This window comes from Syngnathoides biaculeatus, chromosome 13 (genome assembly GCF_019802595.1).
Source record: "Syngnathoides biaculeatus isolate LvHL_M chromosome 13, ASM1980259v1, whole genome shotgun sequence".
NCBI classification, from domain to species: domain Eukaryota; kingdom Metazoa; phylum Chordata; class Actinopteri; order Syngnathiformes; family Syngnathidae; genus Syngnathoides; species Syngnathoides biaculeatus.
The window spans coordinates 11,920,456-11,941,670 of NC_084652.1; the positions used below are offsets into that span (position 1 = coordinate 11,920,456).

The 21,215-nt window shown below is 42.2% G+C and overlaps 2 protein-coding genes across 2 annotated transcripts; both read right to left on the reverse strand.

Annotated features, from left to right (window-relative positions):
• Positions 1–2,944: 2,944 nt before the first annotated feature.
• Positions 2,945–6,195, reverse strand: fem1a (fem-1 homolog a). Its single transcript, XM_061839870.1, has one exon. It carries the CDS (start codon positions 5,766–5,768, stop codon positions 3,915–3,917), a length of 1,854 nt encoding a protein of 617 aa, XP_061695854.1. The 5' UTR covers positions 5,769–6,195; the 3' UTR covers positions 2,945–3,914.
• Positions 6,196–7,646: 1,451 nt separating this feature from the next.
• LOC133511180 (C2 calcium-dependent domain-containing protein 4C-like) lies at positions 7,647–13,248 on the reverse strand. The gene is made up of 3 exons (XM_061839871.1): positions 13,142–13,248; positions 9,791–10,550; positions 7,647–8,694 (listed from the first exon to the last, which is right to left on the reverse strand). The coding sequence occupies exons 2-3, from the start codon at positions 10,523–10,525 to the stop codon at positions 8,143–8,145; spliced, it is 1,287 nt and encodes a 428-aa protein (XP_061695855.1). The 5' UTR covers positions 10,526–10,550; positions 13,142–13,248; the 3' UTR covers positions 7,647–8,142.
• Between the last annotated feature and the right edge of the window lie 7,967 nt (positions 13,249–21,215).

Below are 21,215 nucleotides of genomic sequence, written 5' to 3' on the forward strand. Positions count from 1 at the left end.
AGCGGTCCGAGAAGGCAGAGGTACAGAAACACTAAGCAAAGGCAGGATCCAAAAATGTGAAACGAGGTCTGATGACTAGGAGACAAACTATGAACTAGGACTTGACTATGGAACATATACTGAGACATGACTAAAGTGAGGTGGCACAGAAACACTGTGATGAGGATAGCTCAACACTATTTTCAATGGTGGAGATTCCTACTGCCAGTGAATGCAACTTACAAACTCTGGGCACAATGCACAACGAAGTGGCAAATCCCGGTGACCAAAACTCCAATTTAAATACACCATCCAATTACAGTCCCAACGTGAAAAAGCTGCGAGCGGTGACAGGTGTTACCGGCCAGGGCAGTGGCCACACCCCTCTTGGCCGTGGTCCAGCCTAGTTCATGATAAAGGGTCGTTAAAATCAACAGATTTGAGCAGTTTTCTATTGTTCATTACAAGTGACTGTTAAATTGTTTGTTTTCAGGGAAAAAATACATTATAATGGGTGTTGACCAACATTAACTTCATGTGGTGTAATTTAATTAATTCCTTAGAACATTTACATGTGAACCATGATGTGGTAGTTTACGATGTACAGGTCTAACAGAAAAGTATAGTATAAATTCAATTCTGGCCATTAATAAGGCAAGTCAGCTACACTATATTATTGCAGGATATGTACATCTTATCTGAACTACTTTAAAGTAATTTGACAAAATTTGACCTGGGTGGATCCTTCCCAAAATGTATTTACCTAAAAAAAAAAAGGGAAAAAAAGTATTTGGCTGAAAAATACTCATCTGAACAGTCTGAAGGAATTTGTCACATTGCAGAATGGATTTAAACGTTAAACACGAGAGCTCTTCTGGCCAGTTGTGCAGATGGTAGACGACTAAACTGAAAGCGTCTGTACTGTGCTGCTCAGAACAGACTAGTTTTTCTTCTTTGGAATTAGGGTTCCTTAGATCGCAATAAATAAATTAAAAATAAAAATAATAATGAAATCAACATTTACAAGACAAAAAAGATTACATGGTTATATTTGGGCGGCACGGTAGGCCAACTTGTTAGATTGTTGGCCTCACAGTTCTGGGGACCGTAGTTTGAATCCCAGCTCCGCCTGTGTGGAGTTTCCAGGTTCTCCCCGTGCCTGTGCAGGTTTTCTCCAAGCACTCCGGTTTCCTCCCACATCCCAAGAACATGCAACATTAATTAGAGACTCTAAATTGATTGTGAGTGAGACTGCTGTTTGTCTCTATCGGCCCTACGATTGGCTGGCAATCAGCCCAGGGTGTACCCATCCTCCTGCCCGATGATAGATGGGATAATCTACAGAATTCCCGCGACCCTCGTGAGGGTAAGCGGCTAAGCAAATGGATGGATGGTTTGGATTCAGGTGCAAGGATTGGGTGAAGGATTTACTTCTTAAACTCAACGTTACATTTCTGCTGATCAAAACACAACATAAAACTATCTGTATGAATGTCATGGAACTGTTCAAACTATAATTCTAATATCAGAGTTGACCAAAATTAGCTTGTTGTGGCTCCCCTGTTAATGGACGGGTCTGTTGTTTCAGATAAGACCAAGATGGCCTACGCTTTCAAAACGGTGCTTTAAGTGCGCCATCTCGTGGAACGTTGTCGTTATAACACTACAGCAGATGACAAACGGAAGGAAGGCCTACAGTTGACTCACAACGCCACCCCCCCAAAAAAAAATAAATAAAAGAAACTTAAATTTCAATAAATGCGTTTAGGGTCCCATCTGAGGTCAGACGGTCACATGTTATACAAGACACTTGCAAAACCAAAAACAGTTACTTGAAGAGGCCACAGTTGCAGCTGGTTTAAAACACTATTAAAACGACTGAGCATCTTTTATCCGTTTTCCTTTTCCCTCTGAGCATTTTTTAGTAGCTAAAAAGCAACATTTGTTCCATGAAACTGTATTATTTATTCCCAAGTCTAAGGGTCTTCAAAACCATTAGTGGCCCATGTAACCTGAATTACATTAGCAATGAAAACGTTTTATTAGTCATATTTCAGATTAGTCCTCAAAGGGACAGCTTCATGACATCTGTATTTTTCCATCCAGTGATTAGTTGGTTACAGCTAATTTTGACAAATACATTAATAATAATAATAGCCTCTCTTGTTCATACCCCCCCCCCCTACACACACACACACACACACACACACATAAGATAGTCTCTGAACTTCTCCAGATGTGCAGTTATGTGGTACAGTTGTATGCAGTTATACTATGCTCTGGTATACTATTTTTTTTTTTTTTTGCAAAGTGATGGTACAGTATCGGGATTAAAGGTGAATTCAATCGGGATATATCAGGTACCAAAGGCATGGCTCACCACTGAAAATCAATTATGGCAAATTTAATATTCTATGATTACCATACGTGTATTTATTTTTCAGGGGAGATGACCTCCCAGCACGTCATTTCTTCCACTTTAAAGGGCAACTCTGTTGACAAAGAGTGCCATCCGTGCCAGCCACCCCGTGGCCTGCCTAAGTGGGAAGTGTGACAATGTTCCCATTTTCAGGGCAGATACTAGGGCAAAAGAGCCCTAAAATTAGAAGGACGATCCCCCCGTCTCTATCGCTGCCCCGCAGCAGTGACGCTCATTACACTCTATTTATACTTTGGGAACAAGACTCGCAAAGATCAGGTTTCTGCTATTCTTTTTATCATTAACTGCAAATTAGGGGAGTCACTCAAAGCTTGTGAACAAATGTGATGGATTGAAAATGACTTTCAAATGAGCTCAATTAGATGACCATTTGAATGAGGCTGTGCGACCGACGCAATAATTTCAAGTTATCTAAAAGAGCGTAAAAGTTCAATGCAAACGTATAAGCAACAGCAGCAGACGATAAGATTTACTTAACAAGCATTTAAGATTAATTTTCAGATTAAATCAGCACACAAGACACTGTTCCGTCTGAATTTTATTCAGGCAATCTCAGACATACCATTGGGAAAGAGAAAGGCAGGAAGAATTCATAGCCTGAATACATGTCCATTTCAAGCATCTGAGTCAGCATTCAATGTGGTGGACACGGAGCAAACATTCCAGATAACACAAGAGAGCTTATTAAAAATAAGACTGAGATGCAAGAGTGGCCACAAAGCCATTGTTTCGATTTGTGAGAAATGCAACTGAGGTTGAAGTGGATTTTAGACTGCTGGACACAACCGAATATCAACATTAACTGCTGATTCTAATCACAAAAGTCACAAATTCTGCATGCAGGATAAATCAAAATGATGGTTTGGATGTTAAGGCATTCCCAGGAAACAAACATTCTCTATTTTTAAACCTCTGAGAAGCAAATTAGAACCCAGTAGTCCAATCAGTTCACAGTGATTCTTTGCTTCAAATACTGCCAGACCACAATGTGCTTTGAGTTTTTTAACTATACATTTGTCTCTCTAAATGATCTGAGAAATTCCAAGTCTCAAAGTAAATTATTAGTTTCATTATTCCAATGATATGTTCGTGGCTTTACATCACAGAGAAGATAAAGACCCCCCCACCCCCACCCCCAGTTTGCATTTGGCACAGTGAGCTTAAACGCTTTCCAAACAGAAAGAACATGTCATCAAACAGTAACCGACCAGAACCAATAAATACAGAAATGTGACTGGTTGGGTTTGTTGAATCATCCATTCAGAATATCAGATGAAAAAAAATTAGCATAATCCACGATGTTCAAACGTCATACTTTTCCATTTGACCGGATGCTCCCATTGAATAAATCTACCCATTTAAACGTGTGACTTTTTGTAAGATGTAAATTTTAAATAGCTATGCTGTGGTGGGACAAAGGAGGAGTAAAGCAAGTAAGGGTCAAAAGAAGACTTAAGAGAAGTTCGATGCGAAGTAGTCAAGTCGACAATGGAGGTCAGTGCAGCTCAATGAACGCTTCCATCTCTTCCGAGATGAGTCCCCTGTAAGGAAGTCTGTGCTTTTCAACAGCGCGAGCCGCCAGGCACTGAAGGGTGATGTAGTTAAGCGGGTAGAGAGCCGGGTGGCTGATATTGTGCTCATCTAACAGCTCGTACGCAGCCTTCCTTTGCGCGTTGGTGGCGTCGAAGTGCGCCCCGGCCTTCATGAGAAGCGCCATGATCTCCGGGCAGCCGTTGCAAGCGGCAATGTGCAATGGCGTGTTGTTCTCGCAGTCCCGCGCGTCAACGTCGGCGCCGCATTCCAGCAACAGCGACGCCACCGCCTGTGAAGGGAAGCGCCCGACGGGGTAACGTCCCACCGATGTCGTCTCCTTGTCCACGGCCATGTGCAGCGGCGTGAATCCGCAACGGCCGCGAGGGTTCAGTTTCAGCAAGCGGTAGACCGTGTGCTTCTTCTGGTGCTCCTGTTGTGCGTTGCACTCCAGCTTCTCAAGCAGGAAGATGAGGTGGAGGATAATGGCGAGCGCCTTGGTGAATTGAGGAGCCTCGGGCGGATTGTCTTTTTGCGCCACAGCTCGCTCCACCTCCCGCACGCTTTTGACCAACACGGTCATAAGATCGTGGAAGGTGATACGTGTGGACAGTGTACCCTTTGCGCGGTCTTGGAGGACAAAGGAGAAGAGCTCAGCAAAGGACAAGAAACTAGAGGCGGTCATGGGGCTGAGTGGGTCCAGGTTGCTCTGCTGCATATCTAAAGCGTACTTCCACAAGCTGATGCATCTTTCAAAATTGCCTGAGTCTGCGTAGACGGCCCCCCGGTAACGGATGTAATAGGAGGTGTCAGGGTGGGATGGTCCCAGGATGCGCTCGCGAACCAGAAGGGCCTGCATCCTCATCTCATCCGGGTCTGTGATCAGTGCCTCAAGTTCTTCAGCACTGTTGACCTCCTGCGCGCATCCGTATGCGGGTATGGGGGGCCCGGGAGGGGGCTTAGTGAGGCACCCTGCTTTTTCCCCCGGCTGCCTCAGCTCCATGGCCCGTCTCCAGTATTTCATTGCTCCCAACAGATCCCGCTTCTTGTCCACAAAAGTGGCCCCTAGGAGTTCGAGCGCATCTATACGTTCCTCCCTGGAAGTGCGGGGCTGGTGGGCAAGGTACTCCACAATGTTGGTGTGTCCCGTCACACTCGCGGCGAGCAGCGGGGTCATTCCATAACCATCCCTTTCCATGCGAGCGCTACACTTGAGCAACATTTTCATGATGTCCAGGCTGCCGGACTCAGCGCAGTCGTGGAGGGCCGTGTTTCCTTTGACACTTTTGCGGTTGACGTCGGCCCCACGGTCCAGTAAAAACTTGGCGATCTCCTTGTGGCCCTTGTAGCATGAGATCATCAGGCAGGTGTGGCCGTGTCTGTTGGCCACCTCCATGTCGGCTCTGTGCTCCACCAGGTACCGTACAATTTCCAAGTGGCCGTCGAAGCAAGCTGCTCGCAGCGGCGTGGAGTTTGTTAGCGTGGCATTGTTCACCGAGGCACCGTGTTTTAAAAGACTCTTGACCACCGGGAGGTGACCGGCCGCCGACGCCGCCCACAGCGGCGGAGCTCCTTCGATAGTCTCGCCATCGAAGTTTACGGAGCCCCCGAGCTCGACGTTTGCTTTACAGTGTTCGAGGAGGTAGTCTACGACCTCCAGATGTCCGTACCGCGATGCTATCAAGAGAGGGGTGCCTCCCTGTGTCTTCTCTTCGGCTAAAGCTTCAAGCTCTTCTGGAGTTTTGTTGCTCAGCAACTTCTGGATAAGTTTCAACTTACCATCTCGAGCCGCGTTGAACACCGCCGTCGTGATATCCATTGTTAAAGGCTCAACGTTGCCTTCTTGGACATCAACCCCATAACCACTGCTTTAGCACCATACAGGGAAGTGCGGCTTCAAAAAGCGCGAACATCGAATTTTAGTTCGGGCTCTGCTTGGAGCTCTCATCTTTCTTCCATTTTGAGGGTGCTGTCAAGATGGCGTTTGTGTTGCCTGACAGCTCCGAGTTTACGGTGGCCGCGAGGCATTGTGGGTGATGAAGTGTGATAATAGAGTACATCGGTCTTTGTTTGAGCCTAAATGACTACAGCACCCACAATGCAGTCGAACGAGTGACCTACCAGCTGATGGGTTCGTTTAGTATTGATTGTCGAACAACAAGGAGCACCGGTCGCCGTCTACAAAGACACTAATGACGTCAGCGATGCGTTCACGCTTTATAAACCCAACGCTCACTTCGATTTGCCACGCTGACGTTGTTTTCAACATTCGGAATGTTTCCTGAAAATATATGAACTGTCATTATAATATTTATCACCTTAAGTGATATGATGATATAGTCAGTTTTTAGTTAAGTTCTTCCAGCACGTTTTTTTTTTAACGTTTTGTAAGCCATAATGTGTTCATGTTTTTAACCGTTGTCACAACTAAAGCACTGTTCTACTGAAAAATATATATTTCGAGCAAAATAGTATCATTACGGAGATCATGTTCAATTGGCCATGGGCATATTTCAGAAACCAAACATTTGTATGTTTTTTGTATTTTTCTTCTATTTTCATCATAAAGTCAACGTCATGAGGAAGGCAAAGATATGTCAGTCCCTTTTGTGTTATGATACACTTTGGCCAATAGAGAGCGCAACAATACTTTTTTTTTTCATGGCAGCTCTTACGAGGTACAGTATTTCCTCTCTTACATTACCGCAGTAGTTCTCAAACTTTTTTTTTTTTAACCAAGAACCCCCCCCCCCAATAAATAAAAAATAAATAAATAAAGAGGCCTCCAAGTACAACCACCCTGACCAATATTAGAATACGTAATAACGCAATGCCCTCATGAGGCAGCACTCTACGTGAAATTACAAAAAAAACGAGGCAATGATTTTAGTCTTTATTAAGCCACGACAAAATTACTGTATGTACAGTTTAAACATTAACACTCATCTTAAATATGTAAAAAAAAGGGGGGGATGCTTAAATAATGATTCAACTAAATGTGATAGGCTCCACACTCCTGCGACCCTTGTGAGGATAATCGGCTTTGAAAATAGATGGATGGATGTTTTGCGTATTAAAGTGAATTAAAATGTTACTCGGGGAAAAAACGTTAAATAAAGAATACTGTATGTTACAAAGAGTAATCTGTCACTCAACCGTACTTTGGGAGAGATTATATTGATTCCCAGTAGAGGGAGTACGCGTACCACACTTTGACAATCATTGCTTTATTGGGTTCCCTCGGAGCCCACGACAATATCACAATTACAGTCCTGTGTAGGAATTCATATTTAACCTCAACTTACTGTAGCTCAACTGTCTTGACAAGGATGGCATTTGTGTTCCTGAAGAGCAATCAAGTCCGGATTTTACCGTCTGCTGCCCTTTACATTGCAAGGCGCATTTCAATCTAAACTGTCTTTCCTAAAATTAAACTGGGAGTTTGAATTCACAAAGACAATATTGTGTGCACACACAAGCGATATTATGCCTCTCAAATGTCTGCCAGTCTTGTCTCGATTCAAAGACCCCTGCTGGAGATTTGTGTGCGAATAAACAACAGCAATAATTGCGAGCGCAGAGTAACCCAAGACAGACCACTTAAACAAAGCAAAAAAAAAAAAAAATAAATCTGAAAAACACTCATATTTTGAACATTTATTTCTGAATGACGTTTTGTGTGTGTGTGTGTGTGATATTTATGATTTAACATCAAATCTCAGCAGCCCGAGGGGCATTACATTCAGTAGCAAATACATTACCAAATATGAAGTCAAATATAAACAAAATGAGGGCATTTTTCATTTTGGGCGGCATAGATTGGTCACACATCATCATGAGCCATTATTACAGGAATACAGATCCCATGTAGACTACACCAGTAGAAATCATTAAAACAAGGATACATTGTGTAACTCATGAATACACAAACAAGGTTCCACATTTTTAAAATGTCAACTCTAGTAATACATTCACACAAGGAAAATTGGAGTTACTGGTGGTACTTGTTAACATGACGGTACTGTAAGCTGCTCGTTTTGGTATGGCTTTTGAGTGCAAGATACAATGCCCCCAGGATTCCTTTCACCGGGCCGGTATTTATCAGATCTGTGAAGTGGAGTGAAGTCAGGAAAGGAAGGGCTCTGAAGAAGAAGGGCTGCTTGTTTTCCCACCAAAGTCGTGACAGGGATTCCCTACAGGCCTGTGAGCAGCTCACTGAGCAGCACTTCTCGCTCTCCAAGAAGCATGTCTCTCTTCAGACTGGTTCCCTTGTTCACTACCTTTATCTTCATGGCCAGACCTTTGACTTGCGCCTTAGGCAACGAGTCGAAAAAAAAGTCTTCGTTGAAAACGGGATTCCGGCTGTTCTTTATAATGGTGCTTCTTTGTTTCTGCTTCTTGCCGGGTTTCAGATACAGCGCCACACAGCAGTTGATGCTTTTAACATCTGTCTGCTTGCCGTAGATGGCCTCTGCCGCTAGCACGCGAACCCTCAAGCGTGCCGCCTCCGGGTCGTAGTGCGTGCTAAGTCTGAGCCTCCCGCCCTTGTGTAGATTGACAGTATGCTCACGCTGCAGGGGGTCGGCCGTCACACCCCTGAACCCGCCGCTCTTGCACTTGCGGAGAGCGGGAGAGCTAGGACAACGCATGCGGCGGCGTTGCATGTTGGGGCTGTTGTCGGCAGAGCTGCAATCATCCGTGGAGAGAGAGCTGTGGCGGGCCAGGGAGCGCTTGGCACGAGATACCTGCAGACGGACAAGAAACGCAAGTGTAAACTGTGTAGCAGCCATTACAAGAATTGTTTAATGCCACACATTGATGCCTTTTACACCACGAGCATGGATTTTGTTGCAGGCCGATCTCACATTTAACCACCATTAATATTCTGTTCCTTTCGGAAAATGGATGATTAATGAATTGTAGGAAAAGGATGCAAAGATGGAGAACTATGGAATACTAAAATTGTGAAAATACAGTGTTAAACTATTCGTCACCATTTCAGTTTTTCTAAATTTTTGGGTGTGGATAAAACGACACCTGGTGGTTTGCTTTGGCGTTCGGCATGTCACACCTTTCCGTCTACTTAAAAAAATGTTTAAAAATAGCACTTTCGTTCACGACAGTGTTTTGGTTTTTATCGCTATTGCAAGTTACTTCGTTTTTATTACCAGGTCCTTTTTTTAAACTTACCACAACAGTGTGTAGTTTGATAGTTAGCTATGCCATCACAACAAAAATGTATCCAGCTCATTGTTATTCAGTTTCCACGGAAGCTGACGTGAGGATCTGGAAGCCTGTTAGCTCACGAGCTAGCTGTTAGCTTGTGGCTGTGTGGATGGATGGCCTGGCGTCAGGCAGGTGAGATATATTCCAACCACCAGAGATGTTAAGTTAGTATATTTTCGCAGCTCAAACATTGGGATGTGTAGGCAAAGGAAATTTGCAGGACATTTTTGAGTGGATTGTGTTATCACGCAACCGGTGGACAAACCCACACTGCTGGTGAGTGCAGACAGTGGCTTGATTTTTCATTATTTTGAAACCTTGTTTTAAAGTATATACTGGGCATTTCTTTTGAAAGAATCATTGTCAACAACACTTCTCTGTAGTGTGATAAATTTAGAAAACATTTGTGTACATTTACAGAGGCTTCCCGTGGTTCTTGTGCCATTTGATGCTTTTAAAGGTTTCAGGGGCTTCACTGCCCCTTTTTGGCTATGGAAACTCAATCATGGAAGAAATGAAACCTAAGTTGAGGCACCACTGCATATGTCTACTACCGACTGTAAGACAAATTCTGAACTGCCTTTGTTTCCAAAAGGCCAAAAGTCAAGCCCTTGCCTTGGCTTGCGTCTCCTGTGTGATGGATCTCAGGAGAGAAGCCGAGCGGGATAGCAGAGGAGAGTTAAATGGGGACGAGTCCGCTGACGAGCAGGTGTCAGTCTCTCCACCACTGAAGTAGCGGTAGGGGTTTGTGTCGGCCGGGGCCAGATGAGTCCCCCCTTGGGAACGCCTCTGGGATTTTGGGGTGGTGAGAGGGCTGCTGGGGTCACTGTGGAACAAGCTTTCCTTGCGCCGGGTATGGGGAGACTCCATCAGGGTGGAAAAGCCATAGGAGGTTTGGGCCTTGGGGACATAAGGCAGAGACATAGCGGTCTGCGACTGAGGATCTGCGTTCGTGTTGGTGTCCGATGTCCCGGTGGCAGGTTCGTCTGCGCTTTCAATCTGAATGATATGACGGTTGGCTGACTTTTGCAGGTTTCGTGTGTCCCCCCCGAAACGGGAAAAGAGCCGAGGGCTGCAGGGGTTTTTGCTGCTGCGAGCTCTGGGGCTCTGGACGCAGATGGCGTGATCGGAAGAGGACGGTCGCAAGGCAGAGCAGTGCTGAGGCTTCGGGGTTGGCGACTCCTCCGGTGGGCAGCAGATGAGTTTGGGGGGAATGAAAAAATCTGGAATCTTTTCAGGAGTGAGAACATTCGCGTATACAGAAACAGGAATGGCCTCAGTGGTCTGCGGGGGCTGAGATTGTGTCCCACTGCTCTCCATTTTGTTGCGTAGCTTCTCCAGTAGCCACATGTCCACTCAGTCCAATCCACCAGTTCTGCTTTAACAAAAACAGTCAACAAAACTTTATTCATAGAGAAGCTATAGACAGAGTGATTGAACCTTAAAGGGCCACTGACAGCCAGATATACATTTTAAAATAGATATTGTCATGAAAACTACATATAATATTATTCACTTCTATGCGAAAAAATAAATGAGCAAAGAGGCTGTCATTAATGCGCAAACTTGCGGAAGTCATTGTGACGCACATCTTTTGTTATGTTCTGAGAGAAGGATTACATCGCCGGATATTATTTTTTGAGTTTGGTGACTATATGTCTACTTAGCTAGTTACCTCGTGTTACACGCTACTAAACTGTCTTTGTGCTTCTATTATGCAATTGATTTTTGTTGTATTGTATTGTGTGTGATTAAATTGCCTTAAACGCAATACAAGTGCTTTGTTATATTTTGCCGGTTTGACCATGGGGATTTATTTTAAATTCACACATAACATATGCTATAAACTGTGAGACAAATTAGTCCCCTACAATTATTTGTTTTTAATAGGTCTATACACACCTACCTGTCATTTAGAACCCACATACTCTCCTCCTTTGCACCTGTGCAATCCATTTTTCATGATGAACAGTATGTTTTCGAAACGTGTGAAGAGTGAATCCATCCTCCCGAGTGTTCGAGCAAAATCCAGCAATACAACGAGCCGGCATTTTGGGTAACAAGAAGGAGCGAAGAGCTACCTTCCTGCAGGTAAAACTAGTTTAAACACATGAGGCCGCTTGAGTGTGCTCCTGCTTATAACGTCACTTTCTGCTTCTTCTCCAAAATAAATCCATCGAGAGGATTTTCATGATGGGAGTTACAAAAAGCCATACACATCAAAATCATGTTTTGTGGTGATAAAAACGTATGGGTCCATTCCGGCTGCCTTTTTTTTTTTTTTAAATAAAAACCTACTAAAAATTATGTTTTTACGTGTCATTGGCCCGTTAACAGTTTAAAAATATTTTTATCCCTCTATTTTTGTTTGACTTTAATGCTGTGTTTACCAAAATATTTGGAGCCAAGGACATAAGAAAAAAAATCACCAAAATTATGAAAATATAAACAATGAAATAATAATGATCTCGCCTCAATTTAAGACTGCTGCACACCGAGCAAGGCGAATGACCCCAACTGAATTGTAACGTAGTATGTGCAGTTCTGCAACTGTTTTCGTGAGTAGCCGATCAGTCCAAGTTGCAATGTCCCTAGCAGTATGTATGCACCTTGAGTATGTTCAAACTAATGAAAGCCAGGGAGACTTAAAATATCTTCACCCTTGGTTTTATTCTCACCCATGTCCACTCTCTTTAACAACCCGCTTCTTCCTTAACAATTAACCTTCCAGTATCTTTTTATGCTTTAATAAATGTGATGAAGTACAATTTGCTGTACATATAGCATCAAACACCTACATACTCACTCATTTATGCATCCAATCGCTCAAAGTGCGGGGGTGAGTTGGTAACTGTCATGTTGATGCGATGTTCCAGTCCACATGGCGCAGTATGGTCGCGAATTTAGGTATCATTGTGAACTCTAGGTATGCTTAGTTGCACATAAAGTTGAGATACTCGCAAGGAACCATGACGTATTCTGTTGTATTTGCATACATACATACAGAGATACATACATGCATACAGACCGCCATGACAAAGCAACAAAATACTTTATGAAGGAACCCCATCTTGCATTAAAATCATATCTTTGACATTATCCCAACTAGCCAAAATTTCATTTCCTTTTACATCATGGTATCCCAAAGAATGGACCCATATTGCTATCTGAAATGATCCCACATCACACAATTATACAGATAAATACAGCAGTGTTTTTTTAAATGCATAGTTAAATTGCATTTAGAAGTGCAGCTGTGTCAAAATTAGTCAAGTTTATTTTATGATTCCATCCCATTGGTCTTTTACTGTGGCTGAACTTTTAAATATTGCTGATCAAATTGATGATTTCATCGCAGACCTTCCCAGAACGTGCTTTTCTTTTAGAAATGGGGGATGAAATTATGTTAAAATGTACAAAACTGTACTATTTATTTAACCTAGCAGGAGCTCAGCACCCCTAAAGATCTGTTTTACGGGTGCCCTGTGAAAAACATGAAATACAATTTTAATAAAATTTACATTATAATTGAAAAAATATTGAAATAGCTAATGTATATATAGGTATTAATAGGGAGTTACTTTTCAATCACCCTGTATATGTTTACGTTTGTTGTCCTGTAATCAGAACAAATATGAATAAATCCTTTCAAAATAAGCTAACAGTCAGTCTACTACAAACTGGAAAACGCACTAATGTCTAGTCTTCATGCTTAAAACAACAACAATAAAAGTTACGTTTAAAAACGACTTAATATTCACAGAGATGAACATTATTTGTAAACAAAGATACGCAACATCCCACCGCGAAAGTATATATGAGAACAGAACTTTTAATATTTCACTTTTTTAACTTTTTTTGTACGTGAGAGCGACATTCACAGCATCCGATTTAAATGCAAATGCGTTTCGAATCAAATTGCAACAAGTTCCTCGAAATATTTCGTTTTGAGCGAAGCGTACCTACCCGTTCGCTGCCGACCTCTTGTTTTCTTCCGAACAGTTTCGAAGTGATCTTTGTTTGGGAGCCGATCCCGATCCGGAGGTCTCGCTTCTGCGAGTGTGATCCAGCAGCGGGGGAAAAGGCAGCAAGACGAGGCGCTGTCGACTTTATAAGATCAGCCGCGCTCAGTCAGGAGCCAATGAGGACAGTGTGGAAGCTTCCCAACATATATGGACCATTAAACAATTCACCAATACGCGCGTTTTCGAAGTGGGTGGGGGGTGGGCTATCAAATTTAAAATCACCCGCATATGATGGCATAGTTTTAAAGTCGCTGTTGTTTTAATTGGCCCTCCTAAAAGCTTTTTGTGAGGTGGTCACTCCCAGTACTGTAATGCTTAGTGCAAACACAGAGTCCTTAATTGGACTTCCCGATGGTGTCCTGAGGATGGGTTACAGAGACAATATATTGCTTTCATCCGCCGCAAATATTTAAGAAGCACAGATTATTATACAGCAACAAGGGCTTTGTTCAAACATTGCATAAAAAAAGTGTGAGCCCCCAGTTACTGCAGGAGATATGTTACAGACCCATCTGCAGTAAGTTCAAATCTGTCTGTTATGAGCCCATAAAGTTTTTTTTTTTTTTTTTTTTTTAATATTTCACCCCTGGACATGCTTTAAAGATTTAAACTCATTAAAACACTCACACTAAAGGAGACTGTTTGAACACACTGGTAAGATATTACACACATACACAGTAGAAGTAATAAAAAAAATACTGGACATACTCGACTCAGCACATCAGTGTCTGGGTGTGAGCTATAGCTGACAGCAGCTTCGGCAACCCTCATTTTAATGCAACGATTCACTCGTCGAGTTCAAGCATGAAGTCAGGCAGGTCTAAGACTTTTTCATGTGTCCTGCTATGAAAGACGGTCATAAAATTTTATACATACATTTTTACAAGGGGTGGTACAGTGGATTAGCTGGAAAGCATTGGTCTCACAGTTCTGAGGTCCCGCGTTCAATCTCAGACCCGCCTGTGTGGAGTTTGCATGTTCTCCCTGTGCCTGCGTGGGTTTCCTCCCACATCCCAAAAACATTCAACATTAATTGGACACTCTAAATTGCCCCTGGGTGTGATTGTGAGTGCGACGGTTTGTACCCTGTGATTGGCTGGCAACCAGTTCAGGGTGTACCCTGCCACCTGCCCGTTGACAGCTGGGATATGCTCCAGCACTCCCACGCCCTTCGTGAGGATAAGCGGATAAGAAAATGGATGGATGGATTTTTAAACAAGCATGATACAGTAAATGTGCCATAATAGTTGGTCAGCAAACAACAAGGTTTCAAGAGTAAAATTTTAAAAGTTTAAATCAAACTATTAACAGTCTTTTAACGTTGATTCTATGTGCATATTCGAATTTGGCATCAAAACCGATTACAAGGCAGACGTGTTTGTCAATAAAGGACCTCTCGCAGTGCATGCTGGCGCTGTGGATTCCAAATCTTTGGCATCCAAAACGTGGGTAACAACGCGGATTAATATTGTATCTGTGTTTCTATGTGGGTTAGTTTGTGTTTGAAGCCCAAGAAATCGTGTTCAACGCACTGAGCCTTTTGCCAGGTGTTAAAGATGGAGGTGGATGAGCAGCCATCTCGTAGGTGTCAATTGGACGAGTTAGTGTTCTGTTGAGTTTGAAGAATAAAAATACACAAGAGAATGAGGTTGCTTCACATATTGTTCATATATATATATATATATATATATATATATATATATATATATATTTAAAAGAACACATTTGAACTAATTTAATTTCAATTTAATTACAGCAAGTCCATGACAAAATTTATCGACAGTGGCACAAAAACGAGGGCAAAGGCATCATCCTTTTACTGTTTTCTTTTTCTGAAAACATATTTTAGCACAAAGAAGACAATAATATGAATTAATTGCACCTTGTAATGTCAGCTTTGTTGGCCTTAAATTGACACGTTAAAAAAGGGTGCAGACCTATAATTTACATTTATACACTGCACTTTCACTTTTCATATTTTGAACCTGACATCCTCTATCTGTAAATGTTTTAATTGAATTGACTTTTTTGGAACCTTGAGGGCAAACACAAACAAGAAAGTGAAAAACATTTGTGCATATCGAAGAAGTCAAGGTAGATTTATGTAAAGGAGATCACTCACCCATTTTTTTTCTCATCTGAAAATAGAATAAAGTCTATTAAGCTTTAGTGAAGCCTCATTACTCGCCCTACCTTAGCCTGGGGTGAATCATCAAATGGGCTCGCCATCCATTTAGATATCTGAACAGTCACTTATTTTCAAATTACGTCTGAATTGGAGAGTGTCAAGACACTTAAGGTTGGGTACATGGATGTGAATTTAAAAATGTTTGGTCTCTCAAAATATGTAAACTGTACATAGATATATATTCATCAGAACACAAACAGGATTGTACCGGTATTTCACGACATCCAGCGGAAATTTCCGTTGAACGTTTTTATTTCAGGAAGAGCATATCCAATAAGATCAGGAAAATGATTCAGCTAACATTCAAATGCAATGATGTGACCAGCGTGTACAGTACACTAGTGCAAGAACACGAGGAGACCTTTGGAGGGGCAGGGGCTCAAAGTTAAAAAGGACATGCATGGAATAAGAGTTTGAAACACGTTCCAGAAACATACATTGTTTCGTGTGTGATTACTGTGTTCCTGTTCTGCCTGTTGCTGGCTTATCACCCGCCACGGGAGATGTTTGTCGAGTCCCAGACATCACATTGGGGGTGGGGTGGGGAGGTGACGTGGAGAGGGGGGGGGGGGGGAAGAATAAATTGTGATCACAATGTAGATATAACATGCAGAAAAAAAATACTCCTTTGTGTTGACACAATTCCCACTGATTAGTCTCCAATGTATGTTTTAATTGGTTCAAAGTTGCCATGATAAATGAGGTATCGGACTGGAAGCCATCTGATTCTTCCCACGCACTCCTCATTCTAACGTACTGAATAAATCATCGTATTTATTGCTCCATTTAAGTCTTTCCTCCACTAAACCATAAGTACCTCCAATAAGTGGAAATGGTACAGCATATGCAAAAAATGCCAACTATTTCCCAATCAATTCCTAGTCAGTGGAATATCTTTTACTTCTTTAGATGTTTATGTTAATTTCTCGAGAACACCAAACTGTTCTCACATAGACCCAACCACATTTTTTTGTCTTTCCTTAAACATAGCAGTATGTGATGGAGGAATACGCAGTTCATGCAGCAGTTAAGTCCTGAGAAAACAATCAGTGACATCAGTACAATATTAATTTGTGCTGGGCTTAACCAAATTTACTTAAATTAACACTGAATAAATATCCTAAACAATGCACTCACTGGTATCAATTTCTAGTGTTAAGCACTCAGTCCCTGCCATTCATTGACATCTAAAGTGTACTATATTTAGAGGGGAAATTTGAATATGCAGTGGTGCCTTGAGATGAAAATGAGTTTAAGTTTCTGAGATATGAATTGTTTTTTGGATGACTTTGTGCTTACCTGAAGTTCACAATCATTTCTACAGTCTTTAGTGTTCAACGTCAGGTTGTGTTGGCCACATTAAAGCTCCCGTCTCGCCTTTTCCTGTCAATATGCAGACTCGCTGCTGTCTTTGATGAGGCCGATGACTGTGGTGTCATCTGCGAATTTCAGGAGTTTGACTGTGCAGCCATTTGTGTAGAGCAAGAAGAGCAGAAGGCAGAGGAAACAACCTTGTGGTGCCCCAGTGCTGATAATGCGCGGGGTTTGGAAGAGATGAGTTCAGGGATGATGGTGTTAAATGCAGAGCTGAAGTCCACGAACTGGATCCTTGCATTTGTTCACCTAGCTGTCGAGATGTTCAAGGACGAAGTTGACGTTGACGGCATCATTCACAGACCTGTTAAGATAGGCTAACTGCCATGGTTCCAGCTGGAGACGTGTGACGCGCTTGAGGTGGTTCACAATAGTTTTGAAAAAGTTAGATGGCATTGAGTCAAGAAGGTCCGTTGATGGTTCCAGTTGCCAAACAGTTTTCTCTACAGTTTTTGGTCAGGTGCAACAAATTTTGACATGGTAGTTTTAACTGGGTGTAAAATTGTATCATTTTGCTGATGTTTAACCTAAAAGTAAGTAAGTTTCTTTCGGCTTGTCCCGTAAGGGGGTCGCCACAGTGTGACATCTCAGATGAACGCTCATATTTGTCTGGCACACTTTTTACACCGGATGCCCTTCCTGACGCAACCCCTCTCGGGGAGTGAAGTTCCCCAGTAGGATACGAACTCACGACCCCTGGTTTACCAAACCAATACTCTAACCACTGAGCTTTGAGGCCTAACCTGATCGATTGCATTTTCTCAAAAAAATACTCATTGCATTTGTCGACTGTTTTGAGTTCTGGAGGTATTTGATTCGAAGGGGGTGCTGTGAGCTTTTCAACTAGAGCAAACAGAGTGCAAGTATTGTTGAGGTTCTTACTGATGATTTCAGAAAAGTGTTGTGTCTAGCCCTGACTAACCTCTGTCTGTAGAGGTCATAGTCAATTTGGAGTTAAGCCTTTCACCACTTGCGTTCTGCCTTCCTGCACATCGATTTAGAGGTCTTGACCATCAATGTGCTTCTCTGTGGTGTTTTAGGTTGCCTCAAGATGGTCTTGGTTTTAAGGCTCCGTCACACCATGACGTTCTGGTCAACGTCCTCTGAACATTTCAATCGTTATATTTTTCAGCGTTCTCAAACGCGGATGACACATCTGGCGTGTGATTAACATGTGTCTAACGCATGACTTAACATGTGTCTAACGCACGAAAAGCGTGTCTAACGCACGAAAAGCGTGTAACAGCGACCAAATAAGATACCCCTGAAAACCATTAACGTGTGCAAATGCATCATTGGGGCGCGACGAGCGATTTGTCAACGTAAGATGAGCGTGTTGAGCGTGTGACCAATGGGTGAATAACGACAGAAAAGCGTTTTGCTGGCGTGTAATTTTCACAGTGGAACCGGCACTAAAACGTTGGAAAGTTCAAAGTCAGTTCAGTTATTGTCGTGAGCCATTAACAGGAGTGACATCATCCATGTTTTCGGGGTGAAATTATCCAAAAGTTCATCAATTGTCTCGGCATTCGCAGTTTGTCCCGCAGCTAGAGTCTCCATAGATTTAGTGGCCTGCTCTCATTTATGTGCCATTTCTTAGTAGAGATTAAAATTGCCTGACATTTTAGAGAAATCTGAAGTTCAAAAAGACACAAAAATGGTCAGAAATAGCTGTATCCTTTATGTAAATTGATAGAATCTTAACATCCTTAGAGATGACCAGGTTTAAGATGTGACCTTGAGTGGGAGTTGGACTCTTAATATGTTGAGAGAGGTCAAATGTGTATGGTATGGCAAAGAGTTTTTTGGATTTTATTTCCATGTTGTTGTTAACATGAATGTTAAAGTCTACAGTTGTAGTCAGTACAAATAATTGACAGGACTTCAGAAAATTCTTGCATCCATTTTCTATTATATCTTGAAGGTCTATAAATTACAACAACAATAGTCTTTGGGTCACCTTTAAATAAAAAAAAACACAGATATTTAAAGGATCTAAAATCACCCAGTCTAATTTCTTTGCACTGAAATAATGACTTAAAAATAACAGCAATAACCCTTTTTTGTTGGTATTACCTCATTTAAAATGCTACACACATGGAACAAATTAAACCCTTGCCTCAAGGCACTATTTTATTAGATATATCAACAAAAGGAATTGATTGTGGTTGCAGGCCACTGTCAAAAAACATTATTTATTTTTTACTCTCGTCTTCATGTTGAATAACTCAGTGTACAATAAACAGAAATGTTTGAGTCCACCTACACGTTTGTGCAGTGGTAGCAGCCTTCATTAGCGAGTATTCAGCGTCTGTTCTTAAACTGTATTTACAGGCTCTATAGGCAAAAACTGTTCCCACATCACAGGGAGAAAGCCGCTCCATCTCTATTGTACTGTAACCTTTTTTCCCCAATGTGTCTTCAACAAATACAATGGGAGCAATGAAGCAATTGTTTCGGTAATAATGTGTTGCTCTGACAAAATTGTGCTGTATAGATTAAATAAAGGCAATATTTGCATTGCAGAATTTCTCTCATGTCAGGCATTTTACAAGCGCAATAGATGCTTAGATGAGTCACATCAAACACTCACTTCTATTTTAAGTCTGTTTGAAATTTCAAACAGATGTTATCTCACGTTTGTGCGCAGATGTGGTGTGTCACAAGTTTGACATTCATCCGGTTGTGGACGAAAGTTTCTTTTTGAATCCTACAAGATTGAAATATATTCTGCCCGAGGTATCAATCTGTCATGCTTGTACCAAGAAAGAACGTCACTGAATTATTTAAGCACGCTAGCTTTCACAGCTGAGTACAGGCTTTAAACTTTATTCTTCAGAAATTGAACTAATGAAGTCAGATGGTTTGAGTCATACCTTGACTTGAAACAAGACTGAGAGGACAGAAACAGAATAGTTGAGTCATGCACATAGCAGCAGGAGGATCATTCTGGTTTTCAAAGAGCTGCTCTCCTCTAATTTGGAGAATGTTTGAAATGAAAAATCTCCTGGTTTGAAGTGAAAAACCTCCTGGTGGATACTGGCTTTAAATTCATCCTGCATTGCAGATAGCACTGCAATATGTGACTCAAACTTTCGCTTTTAGATGTTTGTGCTTGGAAGATGCAATATGTTCGATTACATGGCGAGAAGAGGTATTTGCTGTGATAAAAAATACAGCACAAATTAAATTATCTTCTAAAAGAGATGTACAACTTGACAACATTTTCACAAATGTGTCTTAGCTTTGCAAAATGGGAGGCAAAAACAACTGCTATTACAATAATTGAGCATAAAGTGATGGAGGTTTAAATTGGGCTTCATCACAGTCTGACCACATACAAATCAATTCACACATCCCACACACTCCTTTGTTCACATCACAAAAAGCTGAGGCGCTCGCTGACTTCATGTCCTTATACATTTAATCAACGGATAAAGTGTTGCCCATTTGCTAATCAGACAAGGATGTGTTGTGGAGCCGGTGGTTGTCCTTGATCTTTGTACGCAGAAAAACGGCTGGCGCCATCCTCCTATCCCAGACGTTGCCGTGGAGAGGAACGACACCAGATAAGGAGCGGAAAGTTACCATCCTGGCCCAGGATCTGATTGCGGAGGGGGGGGCACCCACTTCTACCATGGACCCATACATATAAAAACCGTGTGTTACTGGGCAGCTTTTGTCTTCTTCTTTGGCTATCATGCCAGAAGACACACAGTCTCGTGTGCGGCAGATACCTAGATAAGACCCGGACGTCTGTACTGCACCTTCCTTTGTAATAAATCCATTTGCTGTTAACTTTTTCTAATCATTGGTCACATCTTCCTCGATTTGTGAACACGCGTAGGGTCCAAACTCGCAAATCCCTACAGTTCTTATAAAGATTCCCATACCAGATCGGTTGTGGCCTGGGTTAACAACATCTGCCCTGCAGCACCGTTAACCGGCAGGTCGGCAGTAGAAATTCAGCTATTGTGGGTCGAAGACCATGGAGAGGTGGAAAGGGGTTTCTTCGGCAAAAAGACAAGATGAAATAACAGAGCCTACAAATGAGTGTGGGGACTTTAGATATTGGGACTACAATAGTCTGCCATTGCATTACAAAAGAAGAGAAAATAAAGAAGTAAACCCAGGTAATAACTGAAAGTTTATATTGTTAATTATGTTGTGTTGTGCAAGAGTGGCTCATGCGGTGATGACGGGGACGTCAAAATACGTTGGTGCTGAGCTGTGTCAGTGGCACAGAATTTGAGCTCAATGGTAGTTCTCTGCGCTCTCAAACCGGAGACGTGGTTGCACCCACCACACCCTCCCCCAACAACAACAACAACAAACAAGTAGATTTTGAGAGGTCGGCTGTTTGGGGCAAAAAAAGTTATGGCACCTCTGATCTAGAGAAAGCCTATGGCAGAGTACAAAGAGAGGAAATGTGGTACTGCATCAGAAATCTGAT

Excerpts from the sequence above, each read along its gene's own strand:
- fem1a (XM_061839870.1), bottom strand. The coding sequence starts at position 5,768 with ATGGATATCACGACGGCGGTGTTCAACGCGGCTCGAGATGGTAAGTTG.
- LOC133511180 (XM_061839871.1), bottom strand. The coding sequence starts at position 10,525 with ATGTGGCTACTGGAGAAGCTACGCAACAAAATGGAGAGCAGTGGGACA. Across the intron at positions 8,695-9,790 it reads CACAGGAGACGCAAGCCAAG|GTATCTCGTGCCAAGCGCTC; the intron begins GCAAGGGCTTGA and ends GTCCGTCTGCAG.